Below are 23,122 nucleotides of genomic sequence, written 5' to 3' on the forward strand. Positions count from 1 at the left end.
TTCTCATTATCAAAGACAAAAGCAAGTGGCTAAAGGTTCCTCTGCTCTTGTCTAGCAAAGTGCAATGATGACCATCAGCCAGATACCCTTACTAAAATAACCAAAGGAGAGGTTGATGCTGGAGCAGCGGGGCATTTATTGGAATTACATTGGTCTGCTGTTATCACTAGCAAGACACCACAGCTGTTCATCTTCATATAACACTTGCATTACCAAAGCAGAGATTCGTATCACCCAGGTAGATGGAGTTTACTAACCAAGAATACAGTACAATTGTAATATGCCCCCCCCCGAGCTGGTTCTGCTTTACAAAAAGGAGTCTGGCGTAATAATTGTAACATGCCGCTAATGCCTAACTGAGCTGATTGTTGCTTTAGCCAGGCGATGGTTCCAATGACTCAGGCTGACTCACAAAAGGAGTCACATTCTACTCAGCATCCATGTCCACTTTTAATTTTACAGTAATCAGAAATATCCAGGTTCAATATATCCATAAAATGAGCAAATTTTAAATATGTACAGGTATAGGAGGCCAAAATTAAATAATAAAAAACCCCACACTTTTCAGTCTCTTCCTATACAAATCTACCAGGAAGATAGTTTCCACTGAAATATACAAGGAATTGTTTAAAAAAAGTATTCCAACAGTACTCATTATCGGGTAGTTTTAAGAATCAGATGATTAGATTTAAAAAGACAAGTCTGATCTCAGACTTTATTTTAAAACAACAAAACAGTTTAATTTGAAAGCCCAGGTCACTGCCGTTCTGCACGTTCCCTAGCAAGATGTTCCCATGTAAAAGGCATGTTTGCAAGTTTGTGCTAGAGTGGTGTTTGGGACCCTGGCAGATGCCATCCTGCTGCCAACTGTGGGCAGAAAGCAGGCACAGCATGCAACGGAGGATGCCCTTTTTAAGCAAGGAAAACAGAGCAGCAAAACCTCTCTCAACTGTTATTCTCTCAATCTCTCCACTGAAGATACTGCAGGCCTTTCTTCTTTTGTCTCTTCCAGCGCAGTGTTTATTCTCCTCAGTGAAAACCAGACAGCAACTGATGTTAGTTTAATTGTAACTGCTAGATGAGCTATTCTGATCACAAGATATTAGCTAACAAATGGAGGTTACCATGATAATCAAGGGCTTGTGGTCTATACAAATTGCTCTGGCAGTCTAGCCAAGCCCTGACTGCATGGCAAAGCTCCTGCACAGGGTTCCACAGTGTGGATGAGGGATATTTTTACTGAAGCACCAAACCCAGCCCATGTCTGCTCTCCAGCCCTTCATAAAAATAAAATGCTGCCTTACTAAAGAGCACAAACCCTAACTGTAGGACACAGCCATGGGATAAGTTACAGCTTAGAGCATTTTAAGAGATTTATTTACATATTTACAATATAACTTAATTTATAGAGGGTATTTTAAATGGGATGTGTCCTTTGTATGTTCTCGCTGCTAATAAAACAATCTGGAATTGATTGATAAGGCCCCCTGGGGACAGCTGAAAGCCTTGGTGTGAACACACTGCTCACCCAGTTGTTGGGTTAGACGAGGTTCAGAGGAAAGGAGTCTTCCCCTGTTGGTGCCCTTGTTCCATGGTCCTTGCTGGCGCAGGGCTAGACTCCATTGGCACTGGCCTTGCTGCTCTGAGATGCCTCCATTTTGGTCTAGGGTAAGAGAAAATTATAGACTTAAAACCCCCAGTAGCAGTCTGAATGTGTTCATTAACATTCAATAAAGACTAAGGTTTTCAAAGCAGTTTAGGGTATTGATACATCTTCCATTAAATGAACCAATATCTATTAGTAATTATTGATGTGGGAAAGAGTGGTTTTGGCAGACAGCTTGTGTTTACCTATTAAAATACCATGTGTTAGAAACAAGACCAGCAGATTTCGCCAGTTAGGCTAAAGAACATTTTTCCTTTAATGAAAAAACTCAGACCAAAATTAACAAACGCGGGTGCCTAAAGTTAGGTTCCTAATCCCATATTCAGACAGCTAGATAGAAGTCAAGGGTGCATGGATTTCCCATTGTAGAAAGAATGGGCAAGGAAGAGGGCAAGCTCTCTGCAGTTCTTCAGATCTTTTAAAAGGCTCAGTCTAGAACTTCCTTAGTTAAACAAACCCACAAAACCTGGCCTAGGTCTGCTTCAGAGCTCACCTCTCCTGGAGGAGGCTTGACAGATACTCCAGGGACTGGTAACTTCTCTGATGGCTGTGATATAAATTCTTCTCCCTTCAAGAGAAAAATATAAAAAGGTGTTTTAACAATCATGGAATCATGGAACATGGAAGAGGTCTACTTGGGCCCCAGACAGGCCACTTCCCTGCCAGAACACAGTCGTTCCCTGTGATGCACTTCTAATTTTAATGTCAGATGCTGGGGATTCCATTTCTTCAGTTGGGAGACTATTCCACAGCCAATATCTATTAGGAAATCTTTCTAGTTTTTAAACTTAAGCTTTCCATTTCTGAACTTAAACTACTGCTGCTATTTGACCCCCTTGTATCACACACTAAGTCACTCATCCCAGCTTTGGTGATCAGACATTCCTGAACTGGCATGCCTGGCTGAATGCAGAGTTTCACATGCTAATCTGCCCCCAACTCCTCCAATTCTTGTGGCTAACACCCTCAGGAGAATGTCACCTGGGGAGGAGCTTGTAACATGATTCAGAATTTAAACCACCCTCTCACAGGTGAAATGTGAGCACAAGCAGCAGCAGGTGACTGTCTAGTTTATGGAAAATGAGTTTGAATAACTAAGGATCTCACAAGTGCTCTCCTACTGGAAGACGGTGGTGATTTTGTTTTGAACAGTCAGCAGTGTTTCCAGCGCTAGTGCAAGAAGTGATGCCACTGCAGCTTCCTCTGCCTTTTCAACATCCTCTCCTTCCTTGGCAAAGGAAGCACTGCTGTTGCAACAGTGTGACAAACAGAAAAACTTGCCTATCCCAAGAGTTTCTATTTCAGCGCACTACTCAGAGTTAGTGGCTAAGGATGCCAGACTAAAAGGCCACCTACTTCCATACTTTGCTAAGGTACGTTCACACTCATACTTCCCAAACCTGCAGCATTTCATATAAATCTGGTACGCATTTGTAAAGAGTCATTTTCTGACCTTTCTTCCTTGCACAATGGGTGCAGAATCCACTAAGATTTCTTTAGGTTCAAGAACTGATGTTTCTGCAGCAGCGTCACTAACCCGAACCTAAGGAAAAAAAAAAAAAAAAAACTACTCAAAATTGCTGTTCGTATTTTATGCAGACTATGAGGAGACTCCAGGCCAGTAAGTACCTGGGCAAAAGTTTAGTTATTTAGCACCATGTGTCTTGCATTGTTCAGGTTCAATCTCAATCAAAGTCTGCTTTTCAAGAACAATTAGAATATTAATAAGAAAAATGCAAGCAAAAAAATAACTCACCTACGCATTTGACATATCTGTCTGGGCAGAAATCTGTCCAATTTGCATAATGGATATATGCTTCACACCATTATTTACACTGCAGGAGCACTTAAAGCGTGCCAGGAACTGTACAGATATAGGAAGACTAAGTCCCTGGAGTTACATGTTAAAGGATGGATTTTCAGTGATGCTAAGTAACCCACAACTCCACCTGAAGTCAACTGAAGCAGTGAGTGCTCAGCACCTTTGCAAATCAGGCCCCCAAGTCAGTTATTTAGACACTTCAAATACACCATGCAGGTATTTTCACCTCAAAGATCAAAACTCAAGTTTGCCAGCTTGCAAATTATATTAAACCCCAAACCAGGTCTATGAATGGAACATGCCATTGGAGGAAGTACTGGACTACTAAAAACGGCTAGACTGCTGCTGTGCTGAGACCACTGGGACTGAGCCGGCTGACCAATATTGTCTCATTGTTTTCTTGTGCCCCGCCCATCAGCCTGTCTGTATTCATCTGTTGTCTCGTCTTATACTTACCTTGTAATCTCTTTGGGGCAGGACTCTTTTTGTTGTTCTGGGTTCATAGAACACCTAGCACAAAGGGGTCTGGGTCCATGACTGGGGCTCGTAAGTACTATGGTAAAACAAATACTATTCATACATGCATTTTCTAAAGCGACTGTGCAATTACTGCTGTTTCTAATATCTAAGCAGCTCTCCCAAGTCTTTCATTTGGGATGGGAGCCCTAAAAAACATTAGCTGTTTTACCACAATCAGAGTTTGTTAATCTGTTAGCTTCCAGCATGGTGACTAGTTTACTAAGACAGCCATAAAAATTCAGACACATTGTCACTACAGAAGGCAGCTGGGAAATGTCCCATTTGGCTTGAGGACACCAAGATGGCATCATCTAGCCATTATGGTGAACCTGCTGTTTTAGACGGGTGTCTAGTAGACTGTATGGCAGGACATGCACTATGGGTGACTGAGGTTTGGTGAGTAACTAAATCCTTCATTTGTGATCCTTATGAAAGATCTTGTTTTGTTAAATGGGACCGTGTCCTCAGGCTAACTGCTATTCAGCCCACTCACCTCATTCTGTGACACCTGAATGGGTTTCGGCTTCACGTCTATCAAGTACAAGGCACGAGAAAGCAGCAGCAGAGAAGGAGGAACATTCTCCTTTAGATGTAGATCTAGCCACTGTAGAACATGGGGGGAGAGGAGGGTTATTTAGAATCGGTTCATAAATCAACAGTTTAAACACCAATTCACTGAGGAGAATACTCTAGCACTGTAGAGCACCTTTCATCCTGAAGGACTCCAGAACACGTGACAGATTTGAACCTCTATTAGCTTAGTTGCCTCCCTCTAGAGGTGAAAGACAACAGCTATTTACCAGCTCACAGTAGCAACAAACAGTTTCAAAGGGCAGTGAAGACTACTGCATCCAGCTGAAGCTGGAGAGAAAGTCTAGAAAGGTAGACTAGTTACTTACACAGAAGTTGACTGCAAGACTGGTGGTTAACATCCCTACTTTTGAAAGATCGCCATAGGAAAATTAAGTGTTCAAGCTTCTACTTTACATTTTATCCAAAATACAGCACCTGCAGCATCGATGGCCCTGACCCTGTGCAGAATAAGGCCCCATTCTGCATTCATCTGGCTGATGAATCTTGCCCATATCCTCAGGGTTTAGCTGATCGCCATATTTGGGATCGGGAAGGAATTTTCCTCCAGGGCAGATTGGAAGGCCCTGGAGGTTTTTCGCCTTCCTCTGTAGCATGGGGCACGGGTCACTTGCTGGAGGATTCTCTGCTCCTTGAAGTCTTTAAACTACGATTTGAGGACTTCAATAGCACAGATATAGGTGTGAGGTTTTTTTTGTAGGAGTGGTGGGTGAAATTCTGTGGCCTGCGTTGTGCAGGAGGTCAGACTAGATGATCATAATGGTCCCTTCTGACCTAAATATCTATGAATCAATACGGAGTCCCAGGGATGGGAGGAGGGGAGTGCCACATGGAAATAGCTGCCACCAATACTGGCAATTTTTAAATCAAGATCAGATATTTTTCTAAGTGATCTGCTCTCGGAATTATTTTGTGGACAGTCTCTGGCTTGTGTTTTGTAGGTCAGGTCAGATCACAAATGGTCCCTTCTCACCATGGAATCTGTGAATCCCAACACAGACAAATTACAATGTCTCATCTGCCCCGTTCCAGCACTGCTCTCTTTTAAATATGCCAGGTCTTTGCTAATCCCCTGGGTTCCTGTGTCCTGTTCCTGACAGGTATGTGCACTTGGCACTCCTCAGCCACCATCTTCTTCAACAGGGCCTTAGCATAAGTGGTATGTTTTGTGTTTTACAGTTCAGTTATGCAGATGAGGATCAACAACAAAACAGTGGCATGAATCTTCAGGGCAAGGCCAGCCATCTGTCAAAGCTAGTTTATTTGAAGACTGAACACCTGACATGGTCCCTTTAAGTAAAATATAAGCTCTGGGTGCAATTTGCCAAGACTTTAGTAGCAGGCAAGGCCCTACTTGCCTGACTGAGTTGTTCTTTCAGCTGTTCCTCTGTGAGACCCAGTGATCTCATTCCTCTGGCCCTGCACGCACTCTGCAGTTCGGACACACTTAGCCCATTAACACCTTCCTTAGCAATCATCTGAAAGGAAAAGGAACATTCACATCCAGGACTCCAGAAGCCCAAACCCTAGTTTATTCCTTAAGTCTGGTACCGAAGAGATGCCTGCTTGTATTGGAGGGGAGTAGAGAATAAACAAAGGAATATCTACTGATACCAAGAGGTAAGACAACAACACTGGGGTTCAGCAGACAACCCGTTTCTGACTGCCTAGCTGCATGCTGAACACAGTTAAAGGCGAGGAATAACCTTGGGCCTGATCCTCCAAACACTTACACGTGCAGTTACTGCACTCTTGTGGGGGGCCCTACTGAACTGTAATGCAACCACTCACAGGGTAAAGTAACTCACGTGCACAAGGATTTTCAGGATTGGGCCTTTATTTGTAAAAATGGACCTATCATCACATACGTGTAAGTCAGAGGTGGGCAGGAGCCACTTAATTAGTTATGTCACAGCATCATTTCTAACAAAAAGCCTCCAGATCCTTCATTCCAGTCTCATGGTAGTGCCAGATTTCCTCATTTACCAAGCTCCCAAGCTCGGACAGCGACAGAAAGGAGTTTGGCATCAGTGCACTCTGAATTCACATTGCTAGTTACGTAATAGAAATGGCCCAAAGTTTCTGTAGAACCAAGTATGATAAAACTGAAGTAGTATAAGAGACGGGGCTCCACAATCATTCATTGCTACAGGCTACTGAGATCCTAGGAGGCCACCTTCTTAATTCTTAACAGCAAGAGTCTCATCTGAGATGTGCTCCTTGGTAGAGCTGACAGAAGGCACTGGAGAGCTGAACTGCCAACACTCTGCTTCCTTAGAGTCCCATGGGGTAATCCTCCTCTTACTAATAGTAACATCACCCCTCTCCCCGTTAATGTAGGCAGCAGCATACCGATAACACGAGATAGGCAAACTGCAGATCAGAGAGAGGAAGTGACTTGCAGAATCAGAACTAGAACCCAGGTCTCCAGTACTAACATCAGATCACACTGCGTCTGTTTTATTTGTTTTAGTCTCTTACTTCATCATCTGCTTTTATAGACCTGAGCTGCATCAAAAGCTGGAAGCGGAGTAGGTTATTGGTGCCAATGGGCTGTAGTTCAAGCAGTTTGCAGAGGGCTACCAGCTGTGGCCGTTCTAAGTGTTCAAGGGTCAGCTCATCCTCAAAGAGCTTGGAGAAGCGCACAATCTCCTGGGTGCTGGGCTGGTGGCCAGCATGACGAACCTGCGCAACAAACCCAAGGCATCAGATAGGAATGTACCTCAAAAGCCAGTGGCAGAGCTGGAAACAGAAACTAGGCAGCCTGAATCCAGTCCTCACTCTAACACTCCCCCCAAATCATTTCACTTTAGCGCTTTTTGCTGGTGGCCACTAAACTGCTGTTGTTCAAGCCTAGGGTCTGAAAACAGAAGACTATTTCTAATATGCTCTCAGAATGGCCACTTGAAGAACTTCATTATGTAAAGAAAAGGAGGACTTGTGGCACCTTAGAGACTAACAAATGTATTTGAGCATAAGCTTTCGTGAGCTACAGCTCACTTCATCGGATGTATTCAGTGTATTTTCCGACGAAGTGAGCTGTAGCTCACGAAAGCTCACGCTCAAATACATTTGTTAGTCTCTAAGGTGCCACAAGTCCTCCTTTTCTTTTTGTGAATACAGATTAACACGTCTGCTACTCTGAAACCTGTCACTATGTAAAGAGTTTTTCTGCTGGTTAAAATTAGAATTAAGAGAAGACAGTAACTTATCTGGACACAGGTTCCCCAGATAGCTGGGGTCACAAGGCTTCCCCAAGGCACTGGCCACAAAAGGGCAATCAGTTTACCAATATCCCTCAGCATTTATACATGCCTGGTAGCAAGGCTCTGCGAGCTTTCAAGTTTGAACAGTAAGCACAACAGCTGCAGCTTTCTTACAGATAGATGGACAGGAACAACTTTCTTCCTCCATTTAGCATTTGTTTGTTTTAAAACAGACCATTGCCACCCACTGAAACTTGCAATCAAGGAATTGCAGCTTCTCTAATCCTGGGCTTGTCAGATAAGTTTGCCAGTGCAGTTACAGTTCACAGAATGGTTTAACAGCAATATTGTGATTGTTTCTGTACAGGTTACAAAACATTTCACACACGCAGGAAGGTGGGCGAGAATATAATCTGTATATCTAGTTTGCAAGCTTGCTTTACAGATTGGCTACAGATTTGTGTGTCATACAAATCCCATACTTCCTTATCTCCCAGCACAAGACCCTTCAAAGTTGTATCTACCCACCTTGCTGCCCTGCTACACAGGACTGCAGACACCTTTTCTAGCCCCTCCAGCTTATTTTACTACTGGCGGTACCTGTTGCACATAGGAAGAGAACTGCTTGGTGGCCTCTCCCGTATCTGCTTTGTTCCTTCTGGCCATCTCTGTAATAGTCTCCTGCAGGAATTTTGCCAGCTCTAATGTGGCGCTTAGTTTCTTTTTCTGTTTTTCTTCCTTAAGTTAGGAAACAAAAAGTAGTTAGAGGCTCATCTTGAACTCCAGAAGAGAGAAGGTTGAGTTAAGTTCCCTTCCTTTTGTTACTGAAGGCCTTTTGTTAATTACCCCTGTGCCTCTCAAAACCTAACTTACTTTTCATCATTGCTGCTGACTACTCTTGGCACTTGGGCTTGGACAACTAAAGTACATGCATCAGTTTCAATCCCGCTTACTAGACAGATGCTGTAAATACAAGGTTTTTTTTACTGAATATTCTTCTGTGTAGCTCTGCATATGTGAATCCACTTTGAGTAAGAGTGTTGGACCCAGTTGCACAGAGAGGCAAGGCTGAACTGATTTACAGTTGTGGGTGCTAATCAGTTGCCCATGTGGTAACAAAGATGTTTTGATTAGTTAGTATCAGACACTACAGCAAGAAACAATAGCTGAAATCTGGGTCACTTATCAGCTGCAAAAGAAGTGAGCTAGTAGTAGGCAGAGAATACCCCAGTTGTATGATATTGATGAGGGCCGGGAAGTTGATAGGGCTAATGTGCCACACAGAACGAGCCTTTATGGTTTCAAGTGGTTTTGGTTGAAGAGTAAAGGGCAAATTCTGCCCTTCTAAGTATGGGAAATCCCCATGAAAGTCAATGAAAACTGTCCACACGTGACACTAGCATTTTGGCCCAAGTTAGATCCTCGAGAGAGGAGGAGATTATCAACATTTTGGTTGAGTGAAAACCTAACAGTATTTAACTCCTGCCTTCACACTCTCAGCATGTCTTATCTACTGACTCTGCCTTTGAGTGATAAAGGGCACCTGATTAAAATGATCCTATGCAGACCCTTAATTTTCTGTGGCTATCTAACCAAACATAGTTAAGGGTTCTATTTCAGGGCCGATCATGTAGTCTGAAACATTACTCTGAACTGGAAGGGGAAAAAAAAATAAATACCTCTAAACTATTAAGGATGGAAGAAAGAGAAATTGGGAGAGGAAACAGGAGAGAAAGTCAACCCACTCTGGGCACAATGCTTGTTAAACCCTACAGTTTTCTTGTACTACTCCTGTCTTCAATCAGTTATCAAGTAACCTTGCTGCAGACCCCTTCTATCTATCCACTCCTCTGACCCTAATCACTATAATATCCGAGTGTCTCAAAATCATTCATGGATTTTATCCTTACAGTAATATCCCCTTAAAAAAAAAAAAAAAAACAGGGTAGATTAAGAGACTTGGTCAAGGTCATAGAAGAAGTCTGAGCAAAGAATTGAATGCAGGTCTCCTGAGTGCTCTATCCACTGACTAGACCAATCTTCCTACACTTGCTTAACCTCACTATTCCACGATGAATACTGAAGAACAATTAATCATGGCATGATGTTTAGTCAGCTGCTAGCAGTATGGCTCAGGCTAGTTGATTTCCCAATATACTTCTAGAGTTGCCATCCACAATCCTAGTTAATGGAGTCTGAATTATTGAAGCAGTCTGCTTTCTCAACAGCCCAGTACACAAACCTTTTTTGATTCCGTCTCAAAAGTTGAGGGCAACATTTCAGGAAAGAGTTTCAGAAATACAGGTAACAGGAACTCCATGAATGGCACAATGATGAACACCAAGAAGGGAACCAGCCGGAAGAGATCAGCACACGTCCTCAGTAGCTGCAGAAAGGCATAGCAAGAGTTCTTTTTCATTTGACAGACACAAAAGAAAACCTATTTGGGGCACAATTAATGAAGGCTTTCTACAGGTGATCTTGGTGCAAGTATTACCATTCATTCAGATAACCAAGGTGCTTATCAGCATGGTATCTAAATGTAGGACTTATCACATGGCCTCTGTCTCAAAGGAATTAATAGTGCCTTTAAGACTGCATCTGTGTACTTTGAACAACTACTCTGGCAACTTCTAAAGTACCACAGCAATCATCCCCCTTGTCCGAAGTCTTGCAGAAATTGATGGGCCACAGAGATTGAATGCGCCTCTCATTTCAGAGGAATTCTCCCCAGGATAAGGATGAGGGTCCTTGGCAGAACCCAGGGGGCCTGTGTTGCCACGGCTTGCGCTGTACTAGTTATGGAAAATGCACAGAGGATTTCAGGCTCCTGGGCTGTTGAGCTTTTACCCTTTTAGAGGCATTAAATTCACATGAAAGGTTTAAACAGATGTCCACATTTGACCTCAATTCAAATAAAGTTTGGAAATGGAACAAACCAGTTTCTTTGGTTACCTTCTCAACACATTAGCTTAGCAAATTAGTGCCAACATGTCTGTGCAAGGTAGTTCATACTCACCCTTCGCCTCTCTCTTCTAGTGAGAACCTGACCATGTAGCAGCCTCCATACCATCCTGGCAGCGACCTTCGTGTCAATCCAAAGCAAGTGGAATCCATTGTAATAATGTTTCAGTTCATCCACAATTCTTTGGCGTAAAGACTTTTTCTCCACACCAGTCTCTGTGCTTTGGTCTGACAGAGTTTTAGCATGCTCATTGTCCTGGTTTATTGTACTTTGGTGCAGCTGAGATTCATCTTTGAGCTCTTGATGCCAGTAAGCAGAGGTGTGCAGTGTTCGCACCGCTTTAGTTCGTAGGTGAGGTAGTCCAGGGGCCAGCTGTGTGCAGTACAGTAACTGCTGGTTTTCAGAGTCTTTCATGTAAATTCGGTTTAAATGAGAATCCATTAGTTGGACAAATGCAACTGATGAGGAATATGGAGAACAGCTGGAGTGCACAAGAAGATGAGGGCCTCTGAAACTGAAGAGAAGCTAATTACTTAATCAAGTAATTCTCTGCTATAGTTAAATTACCAAAGTTAACCATTTCATTTGTATTTTTGTTCTTAGCTTCAAATTCATCACATAGAATCTTCTTAAAGACTTGCCCAGTTTGTGGGAGCAGATTTTAGCTGGGGGATGAAACACTGAAAGTTTTTGCATTATTCTAGCTGATGAGCTGTCCTCTCAAAGGAGCAACTCAGTATTTCAGCCCATTTCTTATAAGCCACCATCCTCCTAATGGTTATGACAGAAGAATTTTACCCAATCACAGCCCAAAGGAAAAAAAACAAACCCATATCCCCATCACACCGCCATAGCCAGGCTACTTCCTGAAACGGTCCTCATACTCTTATTTATCTGTAGCCCCAATGGGATGCCCCTGGTATCACAAAGAGGCACAGCATGTTAAAAACACCAGGGAAGGAGGTTTTACATTATGATTTTTAATCTTATCTTGTATAACAGGAATAAGACTTCTCACATTAGTATGTATTATGACAACTACCAAAGCCTTACTAATCAAATCCCTCCATTTCATTCTGACATTTAACCAAGCACAAAATCAATTCAGGACTTGGAATATAAAGAGACTGAACTCTCTCTCAAACTAAAATTAAACATTTGGTTTCACCTCACGTAGCCTCATTTACAACAGCAAGCCTGTTTTGAATGAAAAGTTAGTTGCTGCATACACCTCGTACCATGCCCCTAAAACAAAGCATCAGTCACCCGAAGAAATTAACCATTACTATTGCAACAGTTTTATCAGGCCCGTATCAGACAAAAGCTTTACGGGGATGTTTTACACACAAGTGGCTACCATTTTAAATATACTTCAGAGAACTAAAAATGCAAAAGTACTAGAACAAACCAAGAATCTTAAACAGTAAAATAAAATTTAAAAATAAGCCTTCATTTCTTACCTTGACCTGGCTATTGCAAGGACTATGTTACAGCTGTAGAACGCCATGTTGCCCTGGAATGATCGGTTGTATGTTCTGATACAAAAGAGCAGATGAACAACAATACTTACAGGGAAAGAGTTAGTTTAACTGTAGAGTCACTCAATTAGAGCAGTGCTAAGACCGATGACAAGTGCCTTCTAGTCATGGTCGATATGCCCATACCCTCCCGCTACTCCAAAGGTGTGCAAAAAGTAACGGCGCTCTCTGTAAATCTTCAGCGGGCCCTGGACAAGACCAAGCGGATCAGACTTTTCACTGAATTAAACAGCTTCCAGTCCATGCGATCACAGCAGGGCAAGGGGCTGTGTAGAAGAGTAACCTGACAGCACCCGCCCCACACGCCCACTGCTGGCCAGCTCACGCCTCGCTTTCCCCGAAGCGCAGGAGGGGCGCGGGAGCGAGCCGGCTTCCCCCGGCAGAGGCACAGCGGAGCAGGCATGCCGCACGGCAAACTTCACAGCCCTTCAGCTCTACGCCGTGCCTGTCCTGGCAGGGTCCCCAAGCACCAGCACGAGTCCCGCCTTCCGTTCCAAGAAGCGACTTGGTCTAAACTGCCTCATGGACAGAACTAGGGCAAAGAACCCAGGAGTCCTGCTTCTGCTCTCCCCCCCCCAACCCCCCCCCCGGCTGGGAGCTGAACCCAGGAGTCCTGCTTCTGCTCCCCCCCCCCCCCCCCGGCTGGGAGCTGAACCCAGGAGTCCTGCTTCTGCTCCCCCCCCCCCCCCCCGGCTGGGAGCTGAACCCAGGAGTCCTGCTTCTGCTCCCCCCCCCCCCCCGGCTGGGAGCTGAACCCAGGAGTCCTGCTTCTGCTCCCCCCCCCCCCCCCCCGGCTGGGAGCTGAACCCAGGAGTCCTGCTTCTGCTCCCCCCCCCCCCCGGCTGGGAGCTGAACCCAGGAGTCCTGCTTCTGCTCCCCCCCCCAACCCCCCCCCCGGCTGGGAGCTGAACCCAGGAGTCCTGATTCTGCTCCCCACCCCCCAACCCCCCCCCCCGGCTGGGAGCTGAACCCAGGAGTCCTGATTCTGCTCCCCACCCCCCACTCCCCGGCTGGGAGCTGAACCCAGGAGTCCTGATTCTGCTCCCCACCCCCCCCCTCCCCGGCTGGGAGCTGAACCCAGGAGTCCTGATTCTGCTCTCCACCCCACCCCTCCCCGGCTGGGAGCTGAACCCAGGAGTCCTGATTCTGCTCCCCACCCCGGCTGGAAGCTGAACCCAGGAGTCCTGCTTCTCCCCCCCCCCCCCCCCCCAACGGCTGGAAGCTGAACCCAGGAGTCCAGCCCCTCCTGTTTTTGTAACCCCGCCCCCATGGCCTGGCCTGGCCTGGCTCGGCCCGGCCGGCGCAGCGAGGGGCCCCCACTTCCGGGGGGTGCCCCTGAGGGGGGGAGGAGGCCCAGCCCCGTGACGGGCTCGGAGCTGACCGCAGGGAGCTAGGGCCGGGGGGGGGGGTGGCCAAGGCCCCCCCGTGGTACCGGGCCCACTCACCACCTTCTCGGGGCTCCGCTCCGCCCCCACCTCCAGCTGCCTCAGTCCGCCCAGGCCCTTCCCATCACCCCCCGCGGCCGGAAGCAGAGGGACGCTCTACTCTCTAGCTCGATGGCAGTCGTGAGCCAGCCAATAGGAGCGGACAGCTCGGAGTGGGGGCGGGGCCTGGCCGGATGTGCCCTCCCCTTCCGCCCACCTGCCCCCCTCCTCCCCTCCATTGACCCTGGGCCTGCTGCTCCGATTGGGCTGCGGGCTCTGCCTTCTCCAGGGGGACGGGGGGCTGGGTGATGTCAGGATGACGCCATTGCTTGTTGCCGTGGAGACAGGTGTGACGTCACTCGCCGGGCTATGACCGAGGCTGGGCTGTGGTTTCGCTTCCGACCTCTTGCTCTGGCAGGTGCTGGAGCCCAGTGCGGTGTTCTCCGCCCCGGCCCCGCTGGCCTGCCCAGGGTGCAGTCCCAGGGCTGTGGCCGGCGAGTCTCGCCCGCGGGCCCCGGGGTCGCCCCGCTGGGGGCCGGGAAGGGCTTTTCCCCGGGCCAGGTTGGGGTTTTCACCTTCCTCTGCAGCGTGGGGCCCGCCTCGCGTGGTGGTTTGAACGAGAGTAAATGGTGGCGTCTCTGTAACTCGAAGTCTTTAAATCAAGATTCAAGGACTTCAGTCAGAAGTTAGGGGTCTAATACAGGAGTGGGTGGGTGATGCTCTGTGGCCTCCAATGTGCAGAGGTCAGACTAGATGATCACGATGGTCCCTTCTGGCCTCAGAATCTATGAGTCTATGCCTGTCTTGAACCCTGCTGGACCTACCCACTGCTGCCCTTCTCCTTGTTGTCAGCCCTACAGGCCCTCTGCTATCCCAGTCTGTTTCCCCCCACCACCCACACACACACTCTGTTCCACTCCCTGACCCTCCGCATGTCCCTATGCCACGAAATGAGCACAAGAGTCCCCACCTTTCTTATGATCTAGAAACACAAACTGCCTCTCCCCAATGAAAGATGAATGAGTCAGAAAGACCTTCCTTCTCTTTCTCCCCATAAAAAAACCCCACCCCCAAATCCTACACATTTGCAAAAGCCCTCAAGAAATGTGCCTACGCACAATCTCACACCTCTCAATGTTAGTATGTGCAAGTTCCCACTTTTATGTGCTCATGAAAACTCTACAGGCTACATGTAATAGTCATGGTTAGAGTAGGCTGGGAAGTTTCCATCAAAACAAAATTTTGTGAAAAACAGGAAAAAAATGTTAAACTTTTGTTTTCTGCTCAACTTTATTATTTATTACTGTTATTATTTTTGACCATTATGTCTTCAAGGTGCCTTACAAACATCAACTCATTCATTCAGGAGCTTCCTCTGAAAAAGTATCTCCCTCTGCTGAACAAGCATCAAAACAGAGGAACTCCTGTGTGTGCATCTCTTTACCTATTGCTATTTTGACTTACTTCACATAGTGCCAAGTGTGTGAGAGAAGAGCTTTACAGACATGTATGAAGACAAGTTCCTGAGAGGAAGTGATTTTTCTGTTCTGTGCTGGCTGTTGATGGATCCTACAAAGTCTTGGCTTAAAGTTTTCAAAATCATTGCTTTAAAGGTGAGAAAGAGCATGTCAAGCAAATTAATGCTGACATTTAAAATGTTTAATTCAGCTAAATGTTAAATTCAGTACAAAATGTTTTTCATTTCTATGACTTGATCCATGTGCAGGATTTTCAGAGTTGAAAAGGTAATGGGGACCAACAATTTATTTTTTAGTGTTTAACAAAACACCAAAAGCATCATACAGTTTTATTTAATTTTATATAGCAATGTGTTCCCTATATTTGAAGGATCTATGTTTAAATTATTGCACTTAATGTCTACATATAGCACATTATAAATTATATGAAGGAAGATGTGAGAAGAAAAAATATATATTAAAATAGACATTCTTTTAGATTTTACCCCCCAAAATAGGTTTGTGTGGTGTCAGGAATCAAAGGGAATCTCAAGACAAATTTTAAGGGCTCCCCAAATTCTATAAATCAAGAAGGCAGTTGGAAAGAATCTCCTCGTTAGCAGATGACAGAACTAGAGAGGTTACTCTGAATCTATTCTGTATTTATAAGGATCACGACGTAAGTATTAGAACGTAATCTGAAATGCAAACTGCTATTAATCCACGAGGCAGATTTACCAGCTAGTGTCCAAACAAATGGTTTAAAAACTAGCGGTTGGAAGAAAGTACCTTAGTTTAGCCACTAGAGGTCTCTTTATGTCTGTGTTTATTCTCTCAACTGGTAAAGACATGCCTGTGAAGGCCAGTTCTCCAGACATCTTAGATTAAAAAATATCGATCCATCTTTTACGCCTCTCCCCACAAAAATTCTTGAAGCATTATGTTGGTATAGGCCTTTTAATACTAAAGCTTTACATTAAAACCTTCTCTAGTAGAACAAATCTTGATGGAATAAAGAAGGACGTGACTAAGCATTCTTCCTGTCTCACACAGAGGAAGGCGTTTTTGCTGGGAGAGATTCTCTGCTGAATTAATATACAATAGTTATTGTACAAAGTACAACAACAATATGAAACTGAGACTGATTGAGCACCCAAACATAAATAATCCTGCAGTCTAACGTGATCAAGTAGACATCCCTTGTTTGCTACACCGTCAGAATAGAGGATTTTAATCTGCTGTACTAGCTCTGAAGCGTCAGAGAAGTGAAAATACCCATCATGCCTTTCATTGTGCAAGGTTTTCAATATGGAGTTGTGGGTGTATATGTGCATGAATTCCTTCCTGATTTCACTACTCCTATCTAGGGACAAAAGTCTGTCCTCAGTCGTGCATCTGTAGCTGAAATCAGTGGAAACTGAGCTTAAAAATCTGAGAGCCTGAACCAAAGCCCATTTAAATCAATGTGAATTTTCTCTGTGTGCTAAAATGCAGATATTGTTAGTTACAATTATCAGGTCATTTAAAAAATCTAAATACAGCCTTTGATTGCAGGAGCACTTCTGTCTCAACAAACCCAGCAATATGGCTTTGCTTGCTTGGTCACCCAGCAGCTGGGCTGTAATTTTTAGATCCTTGCAGTTCTTCATGGGATTGACTGGAAAGGAAGGCCCCTTTCAGTCCAGTATATGGAGCCACCACAAGAATAGAAAAGAATCAGCAATGCTAAGTAAGACTCTTACAGTTGGTTTGATTGTGCCCATTTAAGGACTGACTAGCCCACAAATGTTCTGAGTGTCCGGCCTGTTGTTCAGAGTCCCCATAGCACTGAAACATTCACAGCCCTGGCTGTGTCACTCCTTCCTGTAAGAACTAAAAGGTAACAAGAATCCCATTTGGGACATGGACTGTTACTTGCTATAAATTTTTACAGTGACTAACACAGTGGTGTACCAAACTTGATACCTCTGGCAATACTGTACAAATATTAAATAATCCTTACAATCCATTGTACTTCTATGAAGAATAAAGATGCGATGCTGTAGAACCTTCATCAAGGGAGTTCAAGTATGTTACAATATTAAGTCTGACAGTTTCCCTGTGAGTGAGGCCTATGTTATCTGCATTTTATAGAGAGGCAAAGTGACTTGCCCAAGAGTCAATAGAAAGTCACTGGCAGAGAGAGTTACAGAAACTGGGAATCCTATCTGCTAGTCACCTGTCCTAATCACTAGACAATACTGTCTCACAACACAAACTACTCAATGAACAATCTTGCCTAGGGAGAAAAACAGGTAAATTCCTATAAGTGTTCTTACTGGGTCTGGATTTCAAGCCAAGCCAGTCCCTTCCTCTGTAAGCATTTTCCTGACCAACAAATGGTGTTAAAGGACTTTTCTGGATTAATGCAAGCATGTCAACAACAATAAAAGATGAATGGGGAAAGAAAACACTGTATAGGAGATACACAGAGGAAAACAAGATTTCCTGTAAGTGTGCTGGTTAGTTGCCTAAAAACCACTTAGTACTAAAAAAAACAAAAAAAAACCAAAGTAAATTCTCATCCTTTTCACTAACTAATTCAGCTGAGTCCATCAACCTAGTGCTGCAGAATTTACAGAAGGGAAGGGGAGGAAGGAAGTCTTTTCTAGGTCAACTCCATTTTTGATGGCTGATTGTATTAGGTAGGAGGAGAATCATTTGTAAACGTGCCTTATTACAGTGTATTTTTTTCCAAAAGCCTAGACTTGAGAAATGTCTTATTTTTGTGGGCTGGAGCCTGCAGCCTTTGGGCAATAGGAAATGCAGTCAATTTTGAGACCATTACTCAGCCTTTGTTCAGTGACTCGTAAAACCCACATTGCTTCAGTTTCCTCTTTCATGTTAGATCATGTGTCTCTTTTTCCAGTTCATTCATCTTGCTTCACTGTCTGATTTTTCTGGTAACAGGCACTGCATTACCTTTCCGTCTTGTTTCTTTCTCATTCTCTCAGATGGTTTTCTTGCTTCTCTCTCTCTCTCACACACACACTCTCTCTCTCTCTCTCTCTCTCTCTCTCTCTGCCTGTGAGGTGAAACTTAAATGTGTTAGGTGCAGGATAGAGACTTATTATGAGTAGATCAGTTTTGTATTTTCTTTGAACTGGAATCACTTTGGATTTGTGGAGGAGGGGAATTAATTGCAAATATTTTAATGCATATATTTTCAGCCAAAATGAGACTAGGAACTACTGAGTATGACAACATTCTCATGCTCTGTTCATTTAACCCAGATGCCAAACCTCAGCAGCTAAAACTAGATTCCGAGGGAGAGACCCTGTAATCTCTCCAGCAGAATTTTCTTTTTCCCAGGCCTTATGCAGTACATCAGTAATTAAATACATCCAGCCCATCCAGCATATCCCAGCCAATGCTACGCTGGTTGCATAACAAACATGCAAATGAACTGCACAGCTTGGCCAATCTGAGCACCTAACAGTTGACCCCCCCCCCCCACTCCAACAGAGTTGCATGTTCAAGATTGGTAACAAATGCATCAGTACCTATCAGTGTTTGCAGGTATGTGTGCCTTGCATTGAAACCATTTGTATTAAAAATGGCATTCTATTCAGTACCTTGCAGTGAGTGCTATCCTAAATATATAACCAGCATACATTTCCACCGCTCATTCAATATAAGACAGAGCTGGACCATTAGTACCCACCATCTCCCCTGCCCATTGTAGCTTGTGTAGTTTCAGGCCTGATACATTGTATTTAAATCTTTTTGTATTAAAATACACCCAACACATCTCATTGGACATCCATCTAATTAGCTCTTTATACTGCACTCAAAACAATAGTATCAGAGCACCTCATGTTCTCAGACCTATGAATTAAATGTGAATTCCTTCAATTTGCAAAACATTTAATTCCAATTGGAATAAATATGTTAGGACATATCAGTGTTTGCATGTCATGAGACCATGTGCATTTAATTTAAATCCATCTTTATATCTGAGGCATTTCTATAATGCCCATTACTGTAGCATGGAAATACTTCTGTAGAATCATGCTTTGATGCACAGATTAACCATGCATCCACCAGCTCCGTGGCCTTGCAGTGTTTGCATGCTCCAAGATCCTGTGAATTCCACTTAAATCTCTCAAAAAGAAAAGGAGTAGTAGTGGCACCTTAGAGTCTAACCAATTCATTTGAGCATAAGCTTTCGTGAGCTACAGCTCACTTCATCGGATACATAAATCTCTGTATCTAACGTGTATGGCATTAGAACCCTATTAATAGGTCTTCAGTGAAAACCATAGACATCCAATATAACTCAAGATTTGTATGTTCCCAAGACACAGAAAGATTTAAATGCAATGCCTAGTTAGGCATTTTTAAGCACCCATCACTAAAGTATGCAAACATCCTAGTACTAAAAATGCTGATTAAACATGCCCAGCATCCTCTGTGCATGTTTCCCGGCCTTAGGCAGTGTCTCTAAAGCCTAGTGCATTAAAATTGCATCCAGGCCCCTCTGAGATCGTGTTGGGTCCTAGGCTTTGTGCAGTGTATCTCCATCCCTGCCTCCGGCATGCCTGGCCTTCCAAGCCCTGGGCACGAAACGTGCCCCAGCAGCGGCTCCCTCGAGCCTGGCGGCCGTTCAGGACTACAGTCCCCAGCATGCCTCGCGCCTGGCGCAGAGCCGGCAGCCAATGGGGGCGCGCCTCTTTTGGCGGTGGCTGCCGCGGCCTGTGAAGCCGAGCTTTGTGTGCGTGGGGAGGAGGGGGAGGGAGCGGGAGAGCGAGCGGGGCCGGCCCGAGACCGGGACACAGCGAGACCCAGCGCCCCCCTCCCCCGCCACCCCCCCCCGGCGCCTCTCTCTGGGCTCCCCGCGGCGCTGCGGCTCCCCCACCGCCCGGGGCACGGGCGGCTCTCGGGGCGGCGCCCGTGGAACTGGGACCCGCTGGCGCGGAAATCGAGGCCGGGGATCCAGCGCGGCCTGCTGCGGGGTCCTGTTTCTCCCCCGCTCCGAGCCCGGCCCGGCCCCCCCCCCCCGGCCCCTGCTCTTTGTGTCTCTGCTGGGCTCGGTCGGACACGGCGGGGGGAGTTAGAATGGAACAGACTGACGGTGAGAGGGGGCGAGACGGGCCCGGGGGGCAGCGGCGGGTGGGGGGCGAGGGGGTGGGGTTTAGGGGACATGGGGTGGGTGGGTAGGGGGGCGAGGGTCTAGGGGATCAGTGGCACAGCGGGCTGAAAGGTAAGGTGGCCTGGGGGGGGGGGTCTTTCTCCAGGGTGACGGCTGGGCTGGGGGGACGTGTGTGAGAAGCGCCGGGGTTGGGGCTGCTGCACGGGCTTTCGGGTGGTCCTTGAGCAGGGGAAATGGGGGCGATGAATGAGTCTTTAGAGACATACGCTGATTTGTGGTGGGGAAGGGGCTGGCGTTTGGGGGAGGTGTGGGGAATGGTGAGAGGGAACCTATTGTTTCTCTAAAGACTGTGTATCAATTCCAGGCGCTAGGACTGGAGCCCGGTTATTGCACTGAGAGATCCTCTCCTTGTTGGAGAGGGAGCCTGGGTTTATTTTGTGTAGGTGGGAAGTAGGGGCAATAAAGAGAGACCTGGGGATAATTTGATGTTTTGGTGGTGGTAGAGATAGAGGAGATCCGCTTGGATTTAAAGGGGCAGAGGCAGCCATGTTTGCAGCTCGTCTCTGCAGTGTAAATAAATTCCCCTTCCAAAACCTGCTTTCGATCCCCTTCCTGGTGGCTCAGCCCCCCCATTCCAGGCTTTTTACTCTCTTCCTTATCTTCTCTTCTTATCTCCCTGAAATCTACCCTCGCCAGCAAAGCGGCATTTTCCTTCCCTCCTCCTCTCGGTTGCAAACAGGACATGCTGGGGGACTGCGGTGCAGAAATTAACCCTTTTCAACTCAAATCTGCAGAGAAATTACACTGACTGACATTTCCTCTAATGTCCTAGAGAAATTAAAAACAGAAATATGTGGAATGTTGCATTTATCTTATAAACCGCAAATGTAACCGAAATATCTTTTGCAATTTCTTGAACTAAACAAGGAAATTGCATTGGCCATTTTATTTGATCTAGGGCTGTGGGTAGAAGGCATTGTGGAGTGCTTTTAAAGGTATTTGATACTGTATCCATTGACTACATTTTAAATCTAGAAAATAGGGAGTATTTTTTGCTGAAAATATGAAAAATTTGGATTGCAAGGGTGTGTTCTTAGACAAATAACTAGGTCTCCCCTTTTTATTCACTTAAAATGTAGATACTTGCTTTTACGTATAGTAGACAACTAATTAGGTTATCCAAATTTGAGTCCAGCGATCAAATGCGTGTGAAGCAGGCATGTTTTGTGTTTGTAATCTTATCGAAGTACCAAATATGAGAAAAGAGACTTTGGGTCACTGTGCTGTAATTAGAAAAGGAGTACTTGTGGCACCTTAGAGACTAACCAGTTTATTTGAGCATGAGCTTTCGTGAGCTACAGCTCACTTCATCGGATGCTGTAATTAGGGGCTCTATCACAGTAATCTCTTTTAAGTAATCTTATTTTTATCCTTTTAAAAAAACGGTAGGTTGAACCACATACTTGCCAATTTAGTTTAGACAGCAAGAGATCTTTACAAGGAGTTTCCAGATACTGCACATTAGTAAATAGTTAGCCATTTTATGTAGAATTTATGTATATTTTTTAAAGTAACACATTACAGCGTACCTCTTCTCTCATTCTGTAACTGGCTGTGGATTCAGTGTAACATCAATCTCTTTACTGGTGTTTTTATCAACACATTTGACTGGCGCACAGGCTTAGGATCTTAAATTATGTTGATTAGAATTGTATTATTGTTAGATTTTAAGGGTGAATAATTCCAGTGGACTAAAACTCTCGCACCTTGCATGTTGGACCAAACAATGACATAATAAGTGATAAAAGAAAAGGAGGACTTGTGGCACCTCAGAGACTAACCAATTTATTTGAGCATGAGCTTTCGTGAGCTACAGCTCACTTCATCGATGAAGTTCCGATGAAGTGAGCTGTAGCTCACGAAAGCTCATGCTCAGATAAATTGGTTAGTCTCTGAGGTGCCACAAGTCCTCCTTTTCTTTTTGCGAATACAGACTAACACGGCTGTTACTCTGAAACCTGTCATAATAAGTGATATCACTTCCCAGTTATTGTTTACATCTTCAAGTGGCTCATAGTACAGATGTGCAGTAAATGTTTCAACAATTAAATGTGGGTGTCCTCTGGACCACTTCAAAAGGTGATATTGACGCCAAAGGAGAACAGACACCAAATAAAAATATGGACTGAGAAGAAGGGTTGTGCATCTAAATGACAAGGTGCTTTTCATTAATATAGTATGGAATAATTTTGCACTCTTTTGTATGTGGAGTTACTTTTGAGCTCTGCTGCAGTGTGCGTTTTTAAAGTTCAAAGCAGTACTTTGTATAGTTTGTATGCATTAATGTTATCCAAGCATTGCCAACTCTTGCAGGCTTATTGTGAGTCGAATGGTATTTGGTGTTTTATTAACGCCCTAGCTCCTGGATTCATGTGATTATGTAAAAATCCCACTTTAAAAAAAATCAAAGCCAAGAATTTTGCTCATGTGGTTTCAGAGAAAATATGACTCAACGGAACTCTCAAGTTTCCAAAACCAAAGAGCAAATAAAGAGCACTCCAGATTTATTTTTTTAAACTAATCTCTTGATTTTTAAATAACTATCTTGATTTGTGGTGCTTCCCTCATAAGTTTTGAATGCTTGGGATTTTCAATACTGTTATCCTAGAGATTACTTTCTGTAACAGTGGGAAACCTCTTCCTCCTCGACAAAACAAACAACAAACCTCAGCAGCCCTTGGAAAGGTGCACAGAGACAGTAATCAAACTCACTAGGTATGTTAAAAGGATGAAAAAGAATCAA

General features: G+C 44.8%; 2 protein-coding genes and 1 long non-coding RNA gene across 9 annotated transcripts in view; 2 read left to right on the forward strand and 1 right to left on the reverse strand.

The window, feature by feature from the left end:
* Positions 1 to 164: 164 nt before the first annotated feature.
* On the reverse strand, positions 165 to 13,867 carry LETM2 (leucine zipper and EF-hand containing transmembrane protein 2). 3 transcript variants are annotated; one of them, XM_074940073.1, is made up of 11 exons: positions 13,753 to 13,852; positions 12,230 to 12,304; positions 10,824 to 11,283; positions 10,047 to 10,190; positions 8,405 to 8,542; positions 7,080 to 7,283; positions 5,957 to 6,076; positions 4,501 to 4,611; positions 3,120 to 3,209; positions 2,160 to 2,234; positions 165 to 1,663 (listed from the first exon to the last, which is right to left on the reverse strand). In XM_074940073.1, exons 2-11 carry the CDS (start codon positions 12,274 to 12,276, stop codon positions 1,613 to 1,615), a joined length of 1,440 nt encoding a protein of 479 aa, XP_074796174.1. In that variant the 5' UTR covers positions 12,277 to 12,304; positions 13,753 to 13,852; the 3' UTR covers positions 165 to 1,612. The 3 variants fall into 3 exon arrangements, with proteins under 3 accessions (XP_074796174.1, XP_074796175.1, XP_074796176.1); XM_074940074.1 differs by lacking the exon at positions 13,753 to 13,852 and adding an exon at positions 12,633 to 12,758; XM_074940075.1 differs by lacking the exons at positions 165 to 1,663; positions 2,160 to 2,234; positions 3,120 to 3,209; positions 4,501 to 4,611; positions 5,957 to 6,076 and having other exon boundaries at positions 7,093 to 7,283; positions 8,405 to 8,544; positions 10,048 to 10,190; positions 13,753 to 13,867.
* Positions 13,868 to 13,956: 89 nt separating this feature from the next.
* LOC141978214 (uncharacterized) lies at positions 13,957 to 17,285 on the forward strand. Of its 4 annotated transcripts, none has more exons than XR_012636350.1 (3): positions 13,957 to 14,078; positions 15,067 to 15,344; positions 16,242 to 17,285. It is a non-coding gene; the product is annotated as an uncharacterized LOC141978214 (long non-coding RNA). The 4 variants fall into 4 exon arrangements; XR_012636349.1 differs by having other exon boundaries at positions 13,973 to 14,149; XR_012636352.1 differs by having other exon boundaries at positions 13,973 to 14,149; positions 16,743 to 17,285.
* A 2,942-nt stretch (positions 17,286 to 20,227) lies between these two features.
* Positions 20,228 to 23,122, forward strand: part of NSD3 (nuclear receptor binding SET domain protein 3) — a 63,233-nt gene continuing 60,338 nt past the window's right edge. For both annotated transcript variants that reach the window (XM_074940221.1, XM_074940222.1), the window contains exon 1: positions 20,228 to 20,301. The gene's annotated coding sequence lies outside the window, so the exon portion shown is untranslated. The remainder of the gene's footprint in view (positions 20,302 to 23,122) is intronic.

The sequence above is a fragment of the Natator depressus genome, chromosome 26 (assembly GCF_965152275.1).
Source record: "Natator depressus isolate rNatDep1 chromosome 26, rNatDep2.hap1, whole genome shotgun sequence".
Taxonomy (NCBI): domain Eukaryota; kingdom Metazoa; phylum Chordata; order Testudines; family Cheloniidae; genus Natator; species Natator depressus.